General features: G+C 45.1%; 1 protein-coding gene across 3 annotated transcripts in view; it reads left to right on the forward strand.

The window, feature by feature from the left end:
* The window catches only part of LOC147901272 (branched-chain-amino-acid aminotransferase-like protein 2), a 216,258-nt gene that overhangs the window by 168,278 nt on the left and 23,656 nt on the right, over positions 1–24,324 (forward strand). For all 3 annotated transcript variants that reach the window (XM_087375482.1, XM_087375483.1, XM_087375485.1), the window contains exons 12-16: positions 203–289; positions 21,480–21,531; positions 21,747–21,832; positions 22,157–22,210; positions 22,476–22,559. In XM_087375482.1, coding sequence (XP_087231608.1) covers positions 203–289; positions 21,480–21,531; positions 21,747–21,832; positions 22,157–22,210; positions 22,476–22,559 — 363 coding nt within the window. The remainder of the gene's footprint in view (positions 1–202; positions 290–21,479; positions 21,532–21,746; positions 21,833–22,156; positions 22,211–22,475; positions 22,560–24,324) is intronic.

The raw sequence follows: 24,324 nt of genomic DNA on the forward strand, positions 1-24,324 counted from the left end.
AGGAGAGCAGCAGGGAGCGAGGAGAGCAGCAGTGAGGCGGGGAGCAGGAGGAGCGGGGAGCAGCCAAGTAGAAGGTTCTATAGATCACGATGCTAGGAAATAAAGATGTGGATTCCACATAAGATTGGCAATCAAACATGCAAGCATATGCCATTTATATTTACTGGTCTTTATCTTTAACTATTATTTCCCTTCTATGTAGGTGAAACGAGCAATTTTTTCCACATTGATCATCAATGGTATGCTTGATGGTGCTCACATACGTTTAACGCTCACTCGAGGGAAAAAGGCAAGTTCTTTTTCACTGCAAATCGTATCCTCCCGACACTGTTTTCTCAACAAAAAGCACAAATTCAAAAGCTCTTTGGTATAAATTGCGCTGAATTTGTTGATTATAATTGTGCTTAGTTCAGGAAATTATAGCTTATTATTCTTATGTTCATAGAATTTCAGGCTACCAATATGGAAAATATTAAAAAATGTGGGTTTTAAAATGTTTATGAGAAATGTTACACTGAGGAGGATAAGATAAATACATGAAACGTCGACATTCTTTTTGGATCTCGTGGTTCTAACCATCAGTCAAGGTTCCCTAACTAGCAGTAGGTAGCAATCATTAAGGCTTTAAGGTTTGTATCACCTTTTTTTACATTGGTATCATTAAGGCTTTTACATTGGTATCACCTTCTTTTTTCCTCCCAAAGGAAGGACTGCTATTAAGCATCTCCAAGAGAAAATCTCATGAAAGAAATACATCATGCAAATCATGAGAAGCGAAACACCCCAAGAGGGCTGTCATGATCATCCAAGAGAGTAGAAAAAATTCAGGTTGAAAGTTCCATCTCTACCCTACAGAGGACTCCAAGAAAAATGGGGAGCCGATGCCTAAGAAAAACATGTGGGAAGACCCATGCATGCTCACCCATATGGCTGTCAAGGTGTTTATAATATCCATCCAAATACTTGCCAATATGTGTGCATGGTGGATCTGGGAGCCGTCCAAAGACTTTGTGCATTTGGATCTCCAAATATTCCATGCTAAGATGCTTGCCAGAATCCCTCACAAAGTGTCCACCGAGGCGTGTGGAGATATGTAAGGAGAGTCAAGAACATCATCCATAAAGCATGTAGATGCCATTGAACCAAAAGAGCACAAGAAGAGTGACACCTCTCATAAAATACCTGAGGCACCAAAAGAGAGAACCAAGCAATCGAGCTCAAAGTCATGAAGAAGGGAGAATGAACAAAAGTGCTCAATAGTCTAGTTCCCTTCTAGATGATCCTCGCCTGTCTACAATCCCACTTGATGTATATGAGGTATTTTACTAATTGGAGTTTAGGATCATCTTGAATGTTTTTGAAATCCTTGCAAGAGCCCACAGAGGAAGCAGGAAATCTAGACCATTGCATAGAGTGAGAAGTACGAAGTGGTTTGCCTGATCATCAAGTATATTGTCATTCTACATGACAGGCTGCCTATCAATCTCTTCTTGAGAGGAAGTGGGAACTCTTTAAAGAGTATTCTTGGAGCTACTCCAAGCTTTCAGGATAGCAAGCCATAAGAGGGAAGGAACCCTGAGATGGACGGAAGTAAAACTCCACCTAGTGCTATGCATCCAATCCCCACCTGTGAAATGAGAGCAAGACTTATGCATCAAATAGAAAAGTTTTTTGAAGGTTTCTATCCTGACAAAAGTCCCTTGACCACCATCTTACACTGCAAGGTCTTGTAATGCAAAAGTCCCTTGACCACCACCTTACACTGGATCAATGATATTGAGGCCTCCTTCCGGCATGGGGAAGATCAAGGTCTATCGAAGCATCTAGCCCACTCCCTGGAAATCTTCTTATAGGAATTTTGAGCTCAATAATGCAAATCCCTAGAACGGCACCAACAAGAGCCAAAAAACCATGTTGTGGCCAGTAGTACCTGGTTGACCACAAGCAAGGTCAAGTTCGGTTGGACTCTAAAAGAGGAGTTTTCTCCTGATACTCTCCAACACAAGAGCAAATTGCTATGAAGGAGAGATACCCATTATGACGTGGCAACCCAAGTATCTAATAGAGACACACCTATGAATACAAGTAGCCCCCCAATCTAGAGTGTCCTCGTCGCCTAATGCAGAAGCCATTGGATTCATTCCAATTAATATGTGCACCTTTTACAGAACAAAATAAATCCAAGGATGCCTTGGAAAAAGTGAGATTTTGTGGAGTGGCATCCATTGTCATAAGCAGCTCACTCTCTAAAATCTCTTCATCCTATCTTAGGGGAAGTCTCAACTGAATCATGTCTGCTTGAGATCAAAAGAAGATGCTCATTGCTTTAGCCACAAATGAGTACACGAACGGGGCAGGAGGGCACTCGTGCCAGAGTGATCTAGAAATCTGAAATCTCTCTCCTCTGTCCCCTTTGATAAGCACTTAGTTGTGGGCTGGTCAGTACAAAGAAAAAACCTCTCTAATCTAGGCATGTGAAATCCAAGCGTAGAAGGGTACCTTCCCAAAACCCCCAATTTGCTCTGTCATAAGCTTTCTCAAAATCAAGGAGTACAATGGTGAGCCTTTGGCCACTCTGCATAGCCTAATGCAAAGCCTCCCAAAATGAGAAGATATTATAAAAAATGCTTCAGCCATGCACAAAGCATGTTTGCGTATCATGGATGAGATTTGGAAGGATGGGCTGTAAATGCAGACCTGATAGATATGGCCAAAATCTTACAAAAGGTGCCCAAAAGAGTGATTATCCTCCATTGGGAAATCCAATTTCGGCAACCTCCCTTTGGGATAAGATGAATGAGACCCTCTATAAGTAAATCAGGCATAGTACTAGAGTCGCAAATGCCTTGCAAGACTGAGGTAACATGGTCCCCGATTATGTCCCAAAAAACACTAAAAAAGTTGTGGAGGTCAAGGAGTGGTCCTGAATTTCAGATTGGTGAAAGGTGGGGAGTCTCATGTTTGGTTTCTCCAATGATGGAATACCGTGCCAACCTCTACGTCTGGCATCATCTCTAGCAGGTGTGTTAGGATCTTTTTTTTTTTTTGTGCGAAAAGAGACTTCTATTAAGTATTAAAGAAAAACCGTTAGAGGGCTGTCCGGAAAGAATCAAGTGACTGCAAGGAGGCCTCAATAAAAATAGCAGTGTCATCAGCCAACTCATAGTCAAAAAGCTCCTGCTCCTGTCTCAAGGGCAATCTCAGCCCAAAAAGCTCAGCCTGAGATCTAAGGAAGATACTCATAGCTTCTCCCACAAAAAGAAAGAGGAAGGGGGCTAAAGGGCATCCCTGACGAACTGATCTGGAAATCTGAAACTTGTCACCCCTTACCCCTCCAATCAAAACCTGGCTGTGGGCTGATCTGTAAAGGGAGGCCACCCCTCTGATCCAAGCATCTGAAAATCCAAACCGTAGAAGAGTGCCCTCAAGAAAACCCCAATCTACTCTGTCATAGGCTTTCTCGAAGTCCAAGAGTAAAACTGCTAGCCTTTGCCCACTCTGCATAGCCCACTCTGTGGCTTTCCAAAAGGAAAAGATATTATCAAAAATGCTCCTGCCATGCACAAAGCCTATCTGAGTATCATGGATGAGGTCTGGAAGAAGGGGCTGTAATCGGATGCTGATCGCCTTGGCAAGGATTTTGTAAAGAGTGCCCAAAAGAGTGATGGGTCTCCAATGGGATACAAAATTCCAGTTGCCACCTTTCGGGATAAGGTGAATGAGTCCCTTGGTCAGTGAATCAGGCATCTCACTCGAGTCCCAAATGCCCTGCAGGGCTGAAGTAATATGATCACCTATCATATCCCAAAAGGCTATAAAAAAAGGAGTAAGACCATCGGAACCAGGGCATTTGCCCTTATGAAGGGCAAAGAGAGCAGTCTTGAATTCTGTGTTGGTAAAGTGTGCATCAAGTGAGCATAACATCTCTGGGGTGACCAACACAGGTAAACTCTGCCAAACTTCATCTCTAGCCACCTCTCTGGCCTGTGAGTTTGGATCTGCGGAAAGTAGGGAGGTATAGAAAGCTGTCGCTAAATGCATGACGGTTCCTGGATGGGACTGCCAAATGCCGTCAGAGTCAATAAGCTGCCTGACACTCTCTCTACTATGTCTGGGACCAAGTGTAGAGAAGAAGTGTTTATTGACTCTCCCTCCCATCTATATCCAAAAGGACTCCCGTGCATGGAAGGCATACTCTGCTCTCTGATCAAGCAAGGTCTGCAAGTGAGCTCTTGCCGCAGCAAGGCGCTCCTGTATCCAAGCAATTGATGGTCTTTTCTGCTGCTCCCTCTGTAGTGCTGCCATTTTCCGGCAGATACCGATCCCTCGCCTGAGTACCTCACCTCGCCGAGCACTAGCAACAGAGTGATAGAAGTCACTGATAGTGGCAAGTGTTGTGGCCACATGTGAAGGACCGGCCACCCCCCGTGCATATGAGAAACCCAGATCTCCAACACTGCCTCTGTGAGAGTCTCATCCGTGTATAAGGCGTCTGGGATCCTGATACTGTGAGACCGTCCTCTCAGATGAGGCTCCGAAATTGACAAAATTACCGGAAAATGGTCTGAAGTGGAAACACCGGGTGCAATGCAAACTGTCCCCCCTCTATCAAGAGCCCAGTCACCCACATAGAATCTGTCAATCCGAGCATGGATAGGCATCTGCACCCTATGGTTCGACCATGAAAACAAAAGTGACTGAGACTGAACAAGAAATGCATCATCTGACCAAACATCTCTGCCACTGAACTTGAACAAGAAGGCATCCAAGGCTGCTCTCTCAAGGGAGTGGATACCACCTTCTTTGCCCCCTTTCTTATCAGAAGGTGCCTCAACCATGTTGAAGTCACCTCCAATAATCCACGAATCTGCAATGTTAGCCCACGAGAGCAACTCTTTTCAAAACAAAACACGGTCCCCTCTATTGTTCGGAGCATAAAGGTTGAGGAAACCAACCTTACGTCCGTCCATCAAAAGTAAAACCCACTGGGCCCTGGAGGGGGTTATGGTACTGTGTCCAATGACCAGAGGGAGAATAGAGTCTGAAGCTGAAATGCATGTACCTCCTCTGGTTCCCTAGGCAGAAAGCCAAAAAGTCCGGCCTGAGAGCAGCTTACCTGACTTGGAGCAATCTCTGATATCCAGTTTGTATTCCTGAAGAAAAAGAATGTCTAGGGAACCACCTGAAACACCTGGATAGGATCAGCTGTCTGCGACGGCGATGAGGGATGCCGCCCAATCCCTGTATATTCCAACTGGCTATCCTCATCAGCGGGAGGAAGTGGGTTAGAATACCTTACCCGACCTGGTCGCGGAAAAAGAAACCTCTACCGGAGCAGACCTCCTGCCATACACACGAGGTCTAAGGGGAGGAAAGTCTACAGGTGAGAGAGAGAAGGATCTCTCAAGAGGGATGCCGATAACTAGCTCTCCAAAAGTAGAGGGTACAAAATCATCATCTGGGAAGCTAGAGAGGTCCTCCAAAGCGGAAAAAGAGTTACGCTGAGCTAGTCCCGGGGAGGGGGTACGAAGGATTCCTATGGAAGCAAGAAGAGAATGTAAAACCCCCTTCCCTCTGTCCAAAGAGGGAGGCACCTGTACTGGATCCTGATCAAAAAGTGGTGCGGACGAGGTGCCAACAACCTGCGCTGCTGAGGAAGATACAGATTGAACCAAGGGTGGAGTCGAACAAGGCTCCTGAATAGTAGTCTCCTCCGGAGGCTCCAAGGGAGTAGCCTCCGAAGAGGTGGAGGAGTGAACTAAAGTAGAGGGCCTAGCCGCGATCGGAACCCACCGTGGGCCAGAGGTGGTGCGGGGTGCCGAAGGGACTCGAGTAGCCCTAGGAGAGGGGAGAGCCCATGTCTGAGGCCGTGTCTGTGGAGCGGTAGGTCCTGCTCCAGCTCTCTGTCGTAAGCTAGTACGAGCTGGTTGCTTTGTGGGCCTCTTTTTCTTCTTTGGGCAATCTCTGGCGAAGTGCCCCGAGGATCTGCAAATCTTGCATTGGTCCTGCCGACCTACAACCTCAAATCTCTGGCGGAAGAAAGACCCATCGGGTCACTGTAGCATGATGTGGTCATCTGAAATATTGGGGTCCTGGACAATGACCCTAACCCTGGGTACCCCGTCCATCGTGACCACCTCAGCAGCTGAAGAGGGCTCGCCAGGGAGAGGGGGGATCTTTGCCACCACACTAAACCTCTCGCCAATAACTGAAAGAAGCCGGTGATAAACTGAGGGAAGACCAGGGAACCTTATGAAAGCAGAAACTCCCTGCTTGTCCTCTTCAACTGGGTCAAATCCGAGCTGAAAAGGAAACAAAAAGATCCTCCTGTAGCCTAGAAGTAGAAACCCGGCCTGTAGCAGGTCTCTCGTGACGTCCGGGGAATCTAGGCACACTTGAAAGAAACCCCGTCCCAACAAACAAACATCCTTGAGGTGGGGGGCGAGGTCCTGAGGAAGCGCCGTCAGCATCCAATCTCTAGCTTGTGACCTGGAGGGGTGTGAGCCATGAATGCGTGCGAAGAGAGTCGTGGAACACTTATGCTTCAAATCCTTTTGCAACCACTGTAGCTCGTCTTTTGAAAAAGTGACAGTTCTCGCGGCCGGTGTGAGTGGAGACGGATTGACTGAATGGGAACCCATTCGTCAATCGAGGTGTGTTGGCCGATTCAAACACAAAAAATAAAAACTCCGTCCGCTTTCCTGAAACCCAGGAGACCCCTATAAGAGAATAGGGGTACTCCAGATGAAGGAGTGGGTGAAGAAGAAGGGAGAGAGAAGAAGAAACCAAAGGGAGACAGCGGCAGCAAGGAGGAGGGGAGAGGAGGGGAGGATAGAGGAGAGGAGGAGTGGAGGACAGGGGGAGAAGAGGAGTAGAGGAGAGGGGAAGGAGAGAGGAGGAGAGGAGATGGGAGGAGAAGCAAGGAAGAGCAGGGGGGGAGAGGAGGGGATAGGCTGCAGCGGGGGGTGGAGCAGCAGGCTGCAGCGGGGGGGGAGCAGCAGGCTGCAGCGCAGGGGGAGCAGCAGCAGGCGCAGGGAGGGGAGCAGGCTGCAGCGCAGGGGGGGGAGGCTGCAGCAGGTAGGAGGGAGGGGCAGCGTGCAGGGGAGAGGGCAGCGCGGGGGAAGGGGGCAGTGCGGGGGAGAGGGCAGGTAGGAGGGGGCAGCGAGGAGGGAAGGGAGGGGGCAGCGAGGAGGGAGCAGGAGGAGCAGCAGGGAGCGGGGAGAGAAGCAGCAGGAGGAGCGGGGAGAGGAGCAGCAGCAGGGAGGAGGAGCAGCATGAGGGAAGGGAGGGGGCAGCGAGGAGGGGAGCAGGAGGAGCAGCAGGAGGAGCGGGGAGAGGAGAGTAGCAGTCGAGCAGGGAGAGGAGGGGAGCAGGAGGAGCGGGGAGCAGCAGCAGCTCCAAGATTGCAATGTCGGTTTCCTCTTTGTGTTAGGATCTGTTCAAAGAAGGAATGCATAAAAATCTATAGCTATCAGCATGACGGCATTAGTATCTATCTACGAAACCCAGCCAAAGCCAATAAGCTGAGAAACGTACGTCTACCATGTCTGAGACCAAGAGTAGACAAAAAGTGTTAATACACTTCCTCCCATCTCAATCCAAAAGGACTCCCATGCATGAAAGGCATACTCTGCTCTTTTATCTAGCAAAACCTGTTGATGAGCCCTTGCTGTAGTAGCAAGGCGCTCATGAATCCAAGTATTTGTAGGCCTTTTTTTCTCTTCCCTCTGTAGGGCTGCTAACTGCCCTATCTCTTGTCTGAGAATCTCATGTCTCCTAGTGCTAGCAATGGTATGATAAAAATTACTAACAACAGAAGAGTTGTTGTTGTCACATGTGAAAGAGATGGCACGCTGACCTACAAATGAGACACCCAGATCTGTAAAACATTCTTTGTGAGGCCCTCCTCTGCACACAAGGCATTTGGAATCTTGACACTGGCAGAGCGGCATCTAAAATGAGGGTTAAAAATAATCATAACCATCTAAAAGTGATCCAAGATGGAAACTCCTGGTGCAATGCATATTGAGCCATCTTTGTCTAATCCGCAATCGTGAACATAAAATCTGTCATCCATGTAGCATATATAGTCCCCTATTTGACTACGAGAATATGAGCGAATGAGGTAATTTGTGAAAGGCATCATGCATCCGAGCATCTCTGCCGTGCTGAACTAGAAAAGGAAGGCATCGCAAGCTGCTCAAGAGAAAGAAAGAAAGAAAGATATATTAACGTCCGCAGGAGGTCTCGCGGGCCTATGGGACAAAGCATGGAAACAAGTAACTCATACAAACCACTGTGGGCCGGGGCAAAGGGCTCACTAAGGCCCTTGCTGAGTACTAAAATGCTATACTAGTATAAAATAGCAAAAAAGTAGCAAAACGTATTCTAGCTCCATGGTGGCTCTTTGAGGAGATGCAAAGAGCTCACGTATCTGCATCTGTCGGGATGTCTCCTGTGGTGGTGGAGGGCGTGGTCTCCTTGATCTCTGGATCTGATGGGCTATGTCAAGGGTGACGCCTCGCCTCGGTCGATCTCCCCTAAGGAGAGCTGAAATAGGTCGAACCTCGATTGTGTGTGCTTTGGTTGCCTGTCGCGCCGTGTACAGTCTCTATGTCCCTCGCCTAGCAAGGTTGTGTCGGCTCTCTCCACCGATCCAAATATCTCTCATGTCGGCTACCTGCCTCGGAAGTCTCTCGTGAGGTAGGTCCCAAACTTTGTGGAGGAAAGTCACTGTCTAAAAAAAGGCATCAACCTGGAGAGGGGTCATGGCAAACTCTGCCTGTACTATTTGATAGGGGACCGAGGGCTTACTCCGAATCATCCTAGAGTCCATAATCACCTACAGCTGCTCAATTTTCCTCCATTCTACTGCTGAAATATCACACCCCCAAAAAGGTGCCGCATACATGGCAGTCAGCCTCACTAGAGTGTCGAAAAGCCAACACTTCGTCCGTGGATCCTGGAAGTGCATCTGCAAGCACTATCGCTCTAGTCGGGCCAAGGCACCATGCCCTCGTGTGAGTCGCGCTCTGGCTGTGTGGGTCATCGTGAAAATTGGCCCTGTGAAAACTGCACCCAAGTATGTGTAGGACTGCACAATCTCCACTGGTTGACTCTGGTATGTAAAAACTATGTCGGTGAAGCACTATGTAAGAGGTGTTGAAGATCATGAACATAGTCTTCCCAAGGTTAACCATCAGGTCTCTCTCTGTGCAAAACACCTCTAGGACATCTAGATGTCTCCGTGGTCCCTCTGCCGAAGATGACAAGAGGACTATGTCATCCGCGTATAGTAGAATCTGTATCATCAAGTCTGCTAGTGGTGCTCGCTCGCCTCCTATGAAGTTACCTCCAATAATCCACGAGTCTACAGTTGCGTGCTTTCTAGAAATGGACACGATTCCCTCTATTGTTGAGAGCATAGAGGTTGAGAAGACCAACCTTTCATCCCCCAATCAAAAGTATGACCCCTTGTGCTCTACATGGTATAATGATACCATGTCCAACCAATAGAAGAAGAAAAGCATTTGACACTGAAATGCAATTTTCTTCCCTAGTGCCCAAAGCCAAAGACCAAAAGGTATGACTTAACGTCAAAATCTCTAGCATCTAGCTCGTGTTCTGGAATAAAATGAATGTCAAAAGTACCCAATAACACTTGGATGAAGCTGATTATGAATTAGCTACCTTTGGCGGTAGTGAGACCCATCACTAAGGTCTTAAATGCTCTATCTAACAATCCTCATCAGCGGGAGAGAAATAGGCTGGAAAACCTTACCCGACCTAGTGGCAGAAATGCCTCCCTCTTGTGTAGAAGATCTTCTAAAATAGTGGAGAGGAGGAAAATCCACGGGGAAAAGAACCCCCACACTTATGGAAGATGACACTCTATCGATAGGAAAACCAATAACCGCATGACTAAAGGTATAGGATGTAGAAACAAGAATGGAGAAGAGTTGTGAACACAAGGGAACAAGAATTGAACACAAGTGAACTCCAACTGAAATGTTCAACCAAATGAAGTACAAGTACTTGGTATATATAGTCCAAGTACTAGAGCACACAAAAACTATGAAATAGACTAAGTCCCAGTCTATCCTACACCACCATATCATTGTATATATCTCTACAAATCCCCAATGATATGGCTGAAATGCCATGGAATGATCTCAGAAGCACCTGCATTGCCTAAAGTACCATGGTTGCACAAATTCATCCACATGTGGATATAGCAACCTATGGGAGTACAAAAGAAAACAATGTCATTTTATAACCCCCCTTGACATTGTTTGAATGTCTCGGATCCCCAACCCATGTTGATGTCGTGTGAAGAGAGGCCCTGCAGGCTTTTAGTGAAGATATCTGCCACATTGTCCTCAGTGGAACAATATTTGAGATCAATGAAGCCATCTATGATACAATCCTGCACATAATGATAGTGATTTTCTCTGTGATACAATCCTGCACATAATGGTAGAGGATGTAGGAACAAGAATGGAGAAGAGTTGTGAACACAAGGGAACAAGAATTGAACTCCAACTGAAATGTTCAACCAAATGAAGTACAAGTACTTGGTATATATAGTCCAAGTACTAGAGCACACAAAAACTCTAAAATAGACAACGTGCCAGTCTATCCTACACCACCATATCATTGTATATATCTCTACAAATCTCCCCTCAATGATATGGCTGAAATGCTCTGGAATGATCTTAGAAGCACCTGCAGTACCTAAAGTACCATGGTTGGACAAATTCATCCACATGTGGATATAGCAACCTATGAGAGGACAAACGAAAACAATGTCATTTTACAACCTCCCTTGACATTGTTTGAATGTCTTGTATTTTCAAGCCATGTCGATGTTGTGTGAAGAGAGGCACTGGCAGGCTTTTAGTGAATATATCTGCCACATTGTCCTCAGTGGAACAATATTTGATATCAATGAAGCCATCTGTGATACAATCCTGCACATAATGATAGTGATCTATGTGATATAATCGCGCGCACATAATGTCTGGCTGTGTGAAGCATAAGTAGATCAAACTGCCCACCAATTGCCTGTACAATGTCACATGTGCCATCAAACTTTTTGGATGTATCATGCTTACTCAGCTTGATTCCCTTTTCCAATGGAGTGGCCACATGCTTACAGTTCTCCATCTTAAATTTCTGCAACAACCAATCATTGAGCTTATTATGCAAAGCAATTCTTCTTGCTTCATTCTTCACATTCCACATACTTTTCACTCTATCCCAAGCTGCCTTTGAAGTCTTGCAAGACTTTATAGTGGACTTAATGTGTGTCTTCACAAACAATGCAATCAATGACAAAGCTTGGGCATCCCTTTGATCAAACCTCCTCTAATCTTTTGTGGGAGCAACATGAGTAGTGGCAGTAGAATCTTGAGTGGTAGTGGAAGATGCACTAGAGCTACATCACAATGTCACAGAAGCCCTTTCCAACCAAGATATTCTTGAGTGTAAATGACCACGGGTCCATCCAACTTATCAGCCTCAGTTATGGTACCGAAATTCTCATTGAGAGACATGATTGCAAGCTCAAGAATAACTGCAAAAGAAAAAGCAAATGGACAACTGAAATACCACTAATTGCAATGGCATTCACTGACAGTGGCTGCTCTGAAATAGCAATAAATATGCCCCAAAAACTCTGCTCAAACTTCAATCACTTCCGGGATACAAAATGCAGTCAAGCACAATATTTCTGCCCCAAAAAGTTGTCCTCAACCACAGCCAAAGTCTCAAATGATGTGCTTCTGCCCAAACAATCAGCTTGAATCTCAGCCAAACAAAGGCTTCACAATGCAATAGCAAACTCTTGCTCAATAGGCATCCAAAAGTGCATCAACCGATAGCCAAAATTTGGCTTCAAATTGCACAACACTTGAGCAATGACTGGCACTCAATGTGTAGCCAAAAACTGTCCCAAATGCACTGACACCTATGCAATGCAATCTGCAAGACACCTGTGCAATGTTATATACAAGAAACAACTAGGAGAGGCTGAAAATGACTCAAGCAAGGATCTCGAGCTGGAGCAGGAGCAAAAGTCGAACCACCAAGTCGTATTCGGAGCTGGAGATGCGAGTGGCAAGATGGAGAGGCAACGGGCAAGTCAAATGGCGAGCTAGAAGTCAATAAAATTCAGCAAAACGTAAATGATATTGCTGGTATCTTCTGATCTGTTGCTCAGAATAAAACTCTGTGAGCACAAACAGCTGCGAAAGAGGGGTAAAACCCAATACGATTATTCAAAGCTTCTCCGGGTTGCCCGCCGCAGCTACAGAACTTCCGGTGTCCAAAATTGCCTGAAAAAACTACACGTGCGGCGCAAAACGAAGTCGCCCAGCTAAGGAGTGCTTCTTGGTGCAAAATCTCGCAAACAAAACTGAAGCTCAAGATCACGCAAAGCTTGTGGGAGCTCAAGACAGCCAAAAGAGAAGTCAACTAGCAAGAACTAACTTCTTCTCTGCGATAGAAGTGCAACAGGAGCACGTGGGAGAGCGGGGAAGGAAGTGATAGGGCTGGAAGGACTAGCTCTGATACCACATGTAGGAACAAGAATGGAGAAGAGTTGTGAACACAAGAGAACAAGAAGTGAACACAAGTGATCTCCAACTGAAATCTTCAACCAAATGAAGTACAAGTATTTGGTATATACAGTCCAAGTACTAGAGCACACAAAAACTCTAAAATAGACTAAGTCCTAGTCTATCCTACACCACCATATCATTGTATATATCTCTATAGAGGACACAAAATATGTGTCTCCATAAAGGTGGTCTATGAAATTTTTTCAAGAGCCTCCTGTCCTTTGTCAGAGTGAAGTGTGGAGGATATGAAAGCGATATGTATTTGCTCCTTTGTGGGTAAGTGACAAATGTTCTATCTGAGTATGTAAGCCAAATCTGTGTGAATGGCTGAGTTATTTCATTGCTCTTTTTTCCCCACGTAGTTTAAGGGCGCTGTTGGATTTCTTGGATATCTTGGTAAACCTCGTGGGGAGGAGTCGTCTTTTCCTAAGGATCAAGGATGGTGGCCACTTGTCAGAAACCATGCAGCAGCCCACATAATGCTACTTCTAGTTGGTTCCCTCACAACATATCTCTCATTACTCCACGGGATTTGGGTGCCTCCATGAGAGTCGTAAGAGGCATCCTTTGTTGGCAACATGAGACGCTTTCTGATGGCATCAAGGAGATGTTAGTGAGCTGGCAGGATTCTTTGATTGGAGCTGCTCTCATAGGAGGCAAGAGCTGGCTTCTTCTTGTCTAATGGAGCCACTATTAGCAGCCTATAAACCAAGATGGTTATAGAGAGCAAACTAGTTGCTTGTGTTGCATCTCTCTATAGCAAGTAGTTGTGTCTAGTCATCATCTTTTTTCTAGCCTGTGCGGCACCTGCTTTTGCTGTGTGTCAGTGTTTCTCTAGCATATTTCGGGCATGTCTTTATGTTATACAGCTTGGAAGTTTTAGTGTTTGCTGAGCTCTCTATCAGGCTGTGTGTCGCAGGTATTTAGTATCTTTCTATAGTTTTATGCACGTCTTCTCACAAAGGCCATGATGACGCTCTGATATCATGTCAGAATTTAGAGTTGCAAATTATCAGAGATTAATCCTTGAAAGACTGACAAGAAATGACGTGCATATAATATTAGTACAAATGTGTAAAAGTTCTCCAAAGGTCCTTTTATCAAGACGGCTAACAAGCGATGTGCGTTTGCTGTGTTTCTCCACTATGTTGAGCGACACATGTTGAAGGCCATTGGTTGCCCAGAAGCAATACTGGTTCAAAGAAAACCTGTAAACTATATATATACAATGAAACCGCAACATTTTCATTTTCATTTCTAAAAAAATATTTCTCAAGTTTGTAAAATCTTCAAAAGTTTAGGCAATTTAGTTACTTTTTTGCTAAAAAGTCAGCAAATTCTCAAGAAAACCCTTCAAAATTTTGAAACCTCAAGTTTTGTGATTTGTTGAGAAAAATGTTTTCTGTGAACGCTACTCATAAGGATCTTTTTATATGCTATCACTTGGCATTTTTCATAGAGGCTTATTATTTGAAGGCTTTTTCTCTTTAGTTGCATTCTCGCAGAGGTCCTGTACTGGTGCACATGGGACTCCATTTCAACAAGAGTCTTTGTGTGACTGTGTTTTATGAAACTCCAGCACCATATGCTTTCAAGTGACACCGGTTACCAAGAGTCTCTTTATGTTGTGGTTTCATCGCCTTTTTTTTTTTTTTTGAAAAAGTGATATATTCCATTCAAAACAAATCATACAACAGGTGGGAGAGAAAGTACTCTATCTCTAGCCTCAACAATGTGGCAAAAAAGCCATGGTGGTGGTCTAAAATGCCACGACATCCCAAAAGGGGTCAAATGAAAAACTAATGAGCAGTCCCATGTCCTCATGAAGGATAAAAGTCTCCCACGAGCTGCCAAAGAGGTGCCTGTACACCGCTCCCACTGACTCTTGAGAGTGAAGATAATCTCCGCCCAAATGGAAGCAAGAGTGTCAGCCTCCGTGCATAAATGGCCCCCAAGGACAAAAGAACATCGCGAACACCATATCCGCCATAGGGTAATACTAGAAATCACCTCCCAGGCTGACCCTGCAGGTGAAGTAGGCCTGGAATCCTGAGCTAGTACTGGTACCAAAAGTAAGTCCTGTGGCTCCATGATGCTCACATCTGTGGGACCCCGTCTCTAGCGACACTGCAATCTTACCAGTCAGCTAACTAACATCTCTTGGATGCCATCAAAAAGCACCTTAGGCTACCACTAAAGGATGCTTCTTCTGACTCTCATAAAGTCACTCGAACCGCATGGAGTAATGAGAGATATGCTATGAGAGAACCAACTAGAACTAGCATTACGTGGGGTGCTGCATGTGTTTCTCAGAAGTGGCCACCATCCTTGATCCTTAGGAAATACTTCCCCCCACGAGGCTTACCAAGGTAACCAAGAAATCCAATAACACCTAAGACAAGGTCAGGGGCAACATTGGCCGCTAGGTCAGGTGCATCATGGGCCACAATCAAAACTAGGATTTCACTAACCGTGACCAAATGTGGGTCAGGGGGGAGAGGAGGAGCCTCTTCTGCAGGAGGTGGAGGAGCTGGAGCACCAACTCTAACCGCAAGCCAATGAGGGGCAAAAGGTGTGTGACACACAGTTGGTGCTAGACGTGTAGAACGCGTTAAAGGAGTGCTACGAAGATGGGCCGTACTAGAAGACTTCTTGGGCATTTTCTTCTTCTTTAGTGAAAAGACCAAAGGTCCTACAAATCCTACACTAGTCCTACTTGCTTGTGATCCTGACTCTCTGCCCAAAAAGAGAGTGATCTGGATGCTAGAGCATAGTAAAGGAAATGTTACGGACAAACACGATGACCTTAACTCTTGGAACCCCATCAGATCTGATTGCCTCCGCTGCCGTTGTGAAAGAGGATAAACCAAGAGGGGGAGGGAATCTTTGTGACTTGCCCAAAAGTAGCTCCAATCGTGACCAAGAGTTGATGATAAGCTTGTGTCGATGGCCGGAATCTGATGAAGAGTGAAGTGACCCGACTATTCTCCTCTATAGGGTGGAAACACAATAGGAATTGTGTAAGGAAAATCCTCTTGGAATGAAGTGCCAAGGGGCTAGCCTTGAGCACTATACTCACGGCCCCAAGAGAATCAAAAGACACTTGGAAGAAGCCTCATCCCAATAATCGAACATCAGAAAGGTACATCTAGATACCGTCTTGCAGGTAGCTATAGATTTCTATGCCTCCCTTCTTACTGTAGATCCTGACATTCAGGCAGAGATGATGCTCGAGTTGTTATTTGGCAACACTTAACTATGTTGGTGATTGGAGATATGATAGTCTCTTTTTTTTGGGTGAAATCTTTGATTGATTATATTATATGAGTAGCAACCTCAAAATAAGGTGCTATAATTACATCAACTGAAAATTTCAGTATGTGCCAAAAAAACCTCATGATCTATGCAGCGGGTCTGCAAGCAATCAAAGAAAGATTGCTGTAGAGAACACCTAAAAAAGCCAAATAGGATCACCAAAGACTTTACAATTCCTATATGTCCATAAAGTCCATAGTGCCGAGTAGCGAACCCAAACGAAGAAAAGATGAAACTCCGGTCTGGATGGATGAAACCCAAATAGCTAGAAGAACTTCCCAAACGGAACAGATGGGAATCTTGCTCGCAGGTGCTGTCGAAGCAGATAAAAAAACTCACGAGAGCACGGACAATGCCAAAACAAGTGAGGCACAGTCTCCGAAGAAGCAGAACATCTGTGGCAAAGTGCAGGAGCAATGTGTCGATGAGCTAATAGCTGTCTAGATGGAAACACTCCCAAAAGAACTCACCAAAAGAAAACCTGTTGCCGAAGCGGTACTTTATAGGCCCAAAGTTGTTGTAATCTTTTCCTTCACCACTTGGCTGGGCGATGCATTCGCCAAACAGAATCACCTCTCTCTGAAACCCAAGGTTGAGGCAAAAGGATTTTGTACAATGCAGGTACAGTAATCTGAGATAGCCTCAAAGGACGAGAAGAGGACCCTGGAGAAGTCAAAGTCCAATCTTCCAGCCGGTCCTAGAGTTCCAAAGAAGGAATCGGAACAAAAGGCGAAAGCATAGAAGTAATTTGTCGCCACAAAGAACGATAATGAGAGCCTAATCCATATGTAGTGGTTGCTAGAGAAAAGGGGAGCACAGTATTAGCATCATCTATAACATCAGCAACCAAGGTGATGCCTTTAAACAAGACAAAGTAGGAACGTCGAGGTTCTTGTAAAGCCAAGGGAGGCTGAAAGACTTTTGACCAGTGAATGCTTTCAGCTCTCAAAGAATTCCCAAGCAAAGATTGCCATCCATTCCATTCCAGATGAGAAAGAACATGCTTCCAGTCAAGAAGCAAGCGGGAGACAAAAGGGCAGCCAGGCAAACTGCCATCAGTGCAGCCAAAAAAGAAATTCCAGTGATCGAGTTGCCAATGACCAAATGCAAAAATACTGATATGAGTGACGAGAGTCCTAATCATAAGAGCCCAAGGCTGATCACCTTGCAGAAATTGCAACAACATTTTCCCCTATGGGCAAGAATATGCACATGAATATCCGTGATGTTCAATCCACCATGCATCTTGGGAGAACAAATGTGATGCATGGAGATATGATAGTCTCACTTGATGCACCATTCACCAACATAGACTTTAGGACTGCTCTCTCTACCCTTCACAAGGGCAAGTGCCTTGTTTAGGTTGGCTTGCGCCCTCTTTCTTTATTTCATTTTGGGATCAGATTGGGGATCACATTACCTCAGCCCTGCAAGGTGTTTGGGAGTTGGGTGAGATGCTTGACTCACTTACTGAGGGCCTCATTCATCTTATCTGAAAAGGGGATTGCAAGATTTTAGTGTCTCATTGGAGACCGATCACTTTGCTGGGCACTTTATACAAAATCCGAGCAAAAGCAATCAGTCTACGTCTGCAGCCCTTTCTTCCAGATCTTATACATGATACACAGATGGTTTGTGCATGGGAGGAGCATCTTCGATAATATTTTCTCATTTTGGGAGGCTTCCATGCATAATGGCCATAGGCTTGTCATTCTACTCTTGGACTTTGAGAAAGCTTATGACAGAGTAGGTGTGGGTTTTCTAGAGGGTACCCTCGCTCGCTTTGAATTCACAGATGCATGGATCAGAGGTGTGGCAACTCTCTACAGATCAGCCCATAGCCAGGTTCTCATTGGTGGAGTGAGGGGAGACAGATTTCAGATTACTAGATCAGTCCGTTAGGGATGCCCTTTAGCACCCTTTCTCTTTTTATGTGTGGCCGAAGCTATGAGCTACTTCCTTAGAGCTCAAACTGATATTATAAGGCTGAGTCTTCCGTTGAGGCAGGATGATGAGCTTTTGGATGGTGAGTTGGCAGATGATACGGCTGTTTTTTTGGATGCCACACCGCAGACACTCACCTCTTTTAGGACAACCTTGGATTTGTTTTACACTGCAGTAGGGGCCCATATTAATTGGAACAAATCCAATGGCTTTTGGATTAGTGATGATGACACTCCAGACTGGGGGATTGACATTGGATTCACTTGGATTCAGAGGGGTGTTTCCATCAGGTACTTGGGATGCTAGGTTGGAGTGGGCATCTCTCCAACACAACAGTTTGCTCCCGTGTTGGAGAGCATCTGGAGGAAACTCATTTTTTGGAGTTCTACCAGACTTGACCTTGCATCAAGAGTAGTGGTTGTGAACAAGGTATTACTAGTTACTGCCTGGTTTGTTTGCTCTTGTTGGTGTAGATCTAGAGGTTGTATATCTCAGCTCATGAGACCTATCGGGAACTTTCTTTGGAGTGGGTTAGATGGCACCTCAGATGTTGTAGCCAGGGTGGCTGGGGAGATCCGCATTATCCCAATATTATTGATCCGAATTTGCAGTGTATTGGCTTGCTCTGCAAATTTATAGTGAGAGGATTGATGCCTGGACAGGAGCCTTGTAAAGATTTTTTCCTACGCAGCATTCATTCTTGTACACCTTCTCATGGGGGAGATCGGATGGACAGCTCGAGATGGATTTTTACTTCAGCCCATCTTAGATATCTTCCATTCTGAAAGGTTGGGGCAGCTTTAGAGACAATCTTTGGAGAGTTACACCCTCCTCTCGTGAAGAAATAGACATGCAGCCAGCTATGTGGAATGAATCCATATTGGCTGGGCATGGTAGATCACTAGGAGTGTCACATTATATGCAGTGGTCTAGATGGGAGAGGGGACTTGCTTCCATTGTAGGTGCCTCGAAGGCTTTTAGACAGCTTCCAGAGGATCAGAGACTCTTATTAGTTGGCCACCTCAAAGGGAGTGCAGTCAGGATGCAACAGATAGAGGCAGTCATACCATCAGAGTGGATATATACAAATTACTTGCCGATCACAGAGTCCACTTGGTTGGGAGCTTTTAAGGGGATAGGTGTTCCCTTACAGGTCAGTGCTTTGCAGGATGCACATGACGAGACCCTTGTCTTTGATGTTCAATCGGGAGGCAGACTTCTCAGATCTTCAGATGATATTCTTTTGGAGGTTCCCTTCCAACCTGTTAGGATTGCAGGTTACATGGAGTGGGGCACAGACTCACAGTGGTATCTTGATCCTAACCCTGTTCTCCTGGCACTTGGGTCTTGGAGACTGTGGTTATATGGTGCTTCTCCCATTAGGTTCTTGCAGTGGGACCCAGGGGAGTGGGAATGGATTGATGAAGGGCATTGAGAGAAGAGCATCCCCTTCTTTCATTAAACAGTCCGAAATGCCAGGAGATTTCAGCTTAGCAGTAGAGGTTGGAGATCCTTCAGAGCTCCTCATCGGTATAGTTTTCATATTTCTGCAGAGGTGCAGAAAAACCTTTGGAGGAGGCTCTGGAAATCCCTCAGAAATAGAAAGATCTATCTCTTCTTTTGGCTTTCTATTCATGGAGGGATTGCAGTGAACCTGTGGAGATCCAGGCTCGGCGGGGCTGACCCTGATGCCACGCATCAGTTGAGTCAGTTCAACATTGCCTTTGGGAGTGTAGATAGGTGAGGACGATCTGGAAGGGTGTTGCCAGGATTCTTTGCATATTACATAAAACACCCTTTTTCATGACCTGGGGATCAGTGGCATGGTTCTCTCTTACTGGTCCTGAGGTGTTTTTCGAGGGACATGAATTAGACTCGTCCTTCATTATACGACGACACTCTGTGGAGTCATGTTCTCTCCAAGATGTTCCCTTCACTCCTTTCAGAGCTGCTCATGCCTCGGTAGACACAGCTTGGAAGATTCTGGCTAGCATTGCAGCTTGGTATATATTGAGGGCCAGATGTACGGAGGCAATGGAGGGTTCACAAGTTCACCCTTCCCAGTCTATGGCCAGTATATGGACGGATACTATACACACGCTGATGGCCATCTAGGCCAGCATGCAGGGATCCTCGAGAGCAGCTAGAGCCAGGAGAGAGATTTTTTTCAGAGTTGGGAGAGGATCTCTGAGTCTTCTTCAGGGTTGAGGTGGCATTTTCAGCCTCCACCTTGGATTTTTGTTAGCTCTTTTTTAGCTGTTTTTTCTTTCATGCATGTCATGATGTACTCCTGCATTTGAGCTTGCTCCTACGGCTTTCATTCATACTTAATGAAGTAATCCTTTTGCCAAAAAAAAAAAAAAGAACATAAAAAAGGTAGGGAGTAAGGCCTATAGGTAAGGTCGGAAGCATCTAGTCCCTAGCTTGTCATCTGGAAGGGTGGGACCCATGCATGCATGTGAAGAGGGTGGTGGATCTCTTGAACTCCACATCCTTTTGGAGCCGCAGCAACCCTTCTTTTGAAAATATGCAAGTTCTCGCAGCCGGTGGAAGCAATCAGGGATTTACTGAATGGGTATTCATTCATCAATCAAAGGTGAAAGGCTCACTCAAACACAAAGAAAAATCCATCCATAGAAGAAGGCTGAAGGGGAGGGCCTGACAGGGGAGGGGCTGAGAGAGGCTAGGAGGGCAGGGGCTGGGAACAGGGAACGGGAGACGGGGGTGCAGGAATGGGAGGCAGTGGCAGGGAATGGGAGGTGGGGGATAGAGAAAGTGAGGCAGGGGGCCAGCAATGAGAGGGGGGGAGGAAATGCAGGCGGGGGGTCAGGAAATGCAGGCGGGAGGGCATGAAAGACAGGCAGGGTAGGAAGGTAAGGCGTGGGCAAAATGTGAGGCAAGGGGCAGAGGAGAGGAGATGGGGAACAGGGAACAGGCAGCGGGGAGCAGGGAGAGGGAGGCGGGGAAGGGCGAGGGAGGTCAAGCTGCAGGAAGGGAGGGAGGAGGCAGCAGGGAAGGTGGGGAGGAGGCAGCTGCAGGGAGGGACGTGATGTGGGGAGGTGCAGCAGCCTACCCTGCTTTCCAGATTGGTATCACTTTTCATTTCACACAAAGGGTTATGGCTTGTCGGAAGCAGCACGATTGGCCTAAGGATATTGGACAAGGTAATCTTACTGACAAGAAACTATTGTGCCATGACCACACGCCAGACATTATTCATAAAAGAACAAAAGGTCAATAATAGCATGCATTTGCATAAGATATATAATAGTATCCATTTGCAAAATAAGACCAACATGGTCTATGCATGAAGTGCCGAGAGGGAGAGCTTGCATACTTCTATGGACAAAAGGAACAATAACAGGTAGGTACATGGTACAAAACTAGAGCTAAAGTATGGCATTAGCAAGTAATTTCCATGTGGAAGACTTTGGAAGGACTTCTTGACAGCTGCATGGTACCATGTAGTATTCAACACTTCATTGTTCTTCTTTTTCTCAGCAATAAAAACATATTCTCATGGTTTCACTGTGCTTGTTTAGTGATTATCTGATTCACACCCTAGCTGAGAGCTTCAAGGTTTTCATTTGATCATGACAGGTCACTTCAGGAATGAGCCCCTCGTTCAACATGTATGGTTGTTGCCTTATAGGTTGGTTCAGAACTACTGTGTTGTATATATCTAATCATATGGGGATGAAGGAAACTTTACTTTTTCTAGTCATAGGGTGAATCTCAATTCTTTATGTGGATGACTCTGGCCTCAGTTTTTATTTCATCCATTGCTGAACTTTGAGGTAGTTCATTTTTAATGTCTCTTGGATTACACACTTTCTAAATTTTGACAGAAATGGGCTGTTTTTATAGTGTTAGCAGAATGGAAGCCTCCTGTCTATAACAACACCTCTGGCATTCGATTGGTGACAGCTTCAACAAGGCGTAATTCTCCAAACGTAGTTTTGATACACCCACCACTCACTAATCTCTGTGGTTGTGTCAAAATATGTTTACTAATGCAGTATGAGGCACAACTTTGAATCCTCAAGTGGAAAGCTATCATAGAATTAAAGATTATGACTGAGCTAGCATGTCGCTGAGTGGCCAAGTATGCCTATTAGACTTTAAAAAAATAAATGAATGGTGCATATGTTGATTTTTTGGTTTTAATGCAGTGCCTGGACTCCAAATGAATGGGTGGTGGATATGTTAATTCTTAGGTTTTGTCAAAATGAAGGAACGGCACGGATATCTTAATGAATCCTTCAGTTTTGATGCAGTGCCTGGACTCCAAAATTCATCACAACAATCTTATAAATAACATTTTGGCCAAGGTTGAGCTAATGTTCTTCTCTTTTAATCGATAGCAGATTTATTGTCGTCATTTATTTTTTGAACATGAAGATCTTTCTGCAAATTTATATGTCTTATGACCCTTTCCTATTTTCATAAGAATGAGTATTTTTAAAAATAAAAGCAGCCGATAGCTTAAAAGTAACGATGTGTGATGTTTACGATTTACTCATTCTGTCCATGTAATGATCATAGTAGCAGATGATTTTCAGAAGTATAATATTAATCTTTGCAGTTACTGTGCAGGTAGAGGGAAACTGTGCAGGTGTAGATGATGCGATCATGCTGGACATCCATGGATTTGTTTCTGAAACAAATGCTACCAACCTTGTGAGCTCCTTCTGCACACTAAAAGCTCCATCTTCTACATGATTAGAAATCATGGCAAAAAAAAACGACTTTGTTCTCTTGTTTTTATCTCCTCCCTTTGCTTCAAGGCTTGAGATGGTGGTGCGCTGTGAACAAGCAGTTGCCTGCCCCATTCATCCCACTTGTTGCCTGCCCCATTCATCCCACTTGAGCATCCACGTCTCCCCTTCCTCTCTGCTTCACAGGGAGCTTCTCCCATTTCTATTCCCTGGTGTTCCCTTTCCTTGCCCCCCCATCCCCAAAACAAAAAACGAAAACAAAAATAAATACAAAAAACTGCCTGTCCCCCCATCCTGCGTCTTCCCTTCATTCTGACTGTGTCTATCCCTCGCCCCTCCCATTTCTGCCTGCAGGCATTTGTTACTCCTGCACCTCTGTTTCCCTCCCTTCTGCTTCTTTCTTTTTTCTTTTGCTGCTTTCCCCGCCTCCCATCTATTTTCTTCCTCTTCCTACCCCTTTTTGGATTTAAACCTAGGGTGACCCCACATACTATAAGCTTGTCCAAAAGGGATTAGCTCTTTATCTTTGGGTCAATGATACCCCTTTCCCCTTTCCTCCTTCAAATGAGGCTCACCGTTTCCCAAGCCACTCATGTCGCGTGTTTCATTTTATCAAAGAAGAGAGTTGCTTGCTATAGCCAACTCCCACACAGTGGAAATAAATAGACACTCCGGGAACCAACTCACTCCGTGTCATGTATGTATGAAAGAAAATTCAGATCTAGAGAGATAACACTCAACTAAACAGCCAAGAGAACATACATTGATATGAAGAACCAAGTACTAAATTGACCAATACATGTACCAATACCTTCAGCATTGGTCAGCCAAGAGAATATATATTGATTGAAGAACCAAGTACTGAACCTACCAATACATGTACGCTGGACCACCCCGAAGGTCTTTATAGCAATAGAATAATACTTTGTTCAACTGGCTCTGAAAAGAGCATGAAGCTGAGTACAACTCTTGAATGAATCTGGGAGGCCTGGGTCTTTTCTTTTATAGACTAGGCCTAGCAAAAAGCTAGGGCATGCTGTCTAAAAGCTACATTTACAAAAATAACAAGCTTGGTTCATATGTAGATGCCAAGTTTCATATCATCTGAGGTCCTAAAAGCCCATCTGTGGCCTTAGCCTAGAGCTCTGTAGGTGGTAATGCCCCACTCTAGCCAAGTTTAATCCCGCTTGTCCATGCTTTTCTACCTCGTGGGACCTAGCTTTTGTGCTTTTCTCCCCACTCTTGGGTTCGTTTTGCACTCTCTTAGGTCCTACACATTGCACAAACAAGTTCCAACACTTTAACCATTAGAGGTTAGCGAAATGCATGCGTTCCTAGTTCTTGGACTAATCCTAGTCCCTTGTGGGTGTTGCCACAGTTCTCTTTTACCAATGCAAAGCAAAAGTAAAAGTAGTAAAATTTATTCTAGTGAACCAAAGTCAGTTTTCTTTTACCATAGTCAATCTGATAAAGACTCTTCTTTATTTCTTGGGAGAAATACCAATTGGTGACATCCCCTCGGCAACTAATTAGTTGTCCTCAACAAAAAGGCTTCTTGATACAGCTGTAAAACTTGTCCATACCACTGCCATGCAATAATCCTCATGCAATGATCAACCCACCTGAGTCCTTTCGAGTTGGTGCCATTCTCGATCATATTAATGTTCTTGGTCCGAATTCCTTGGAATGACAAAGCTCTTGACATCTTTGTTTCTAAGAAGCAACAT

This window comes from Dipteris shenzhenensis, chromosome 6 (assembly GCF_047967505.1).
Source record: "Dipteris shenzhenensis isolate YYH24624 ecotype China chromosome 6, Dip_SZ_1.0, whole genome shotgun sequence".
Lineage (NCBI taxonomy): Eukaryota > Viridiplantae > Streptophyta > Polypodiopsida > Gleicheniales > Dipteridaceae > Dipteris > Dipteris shenzhenensis.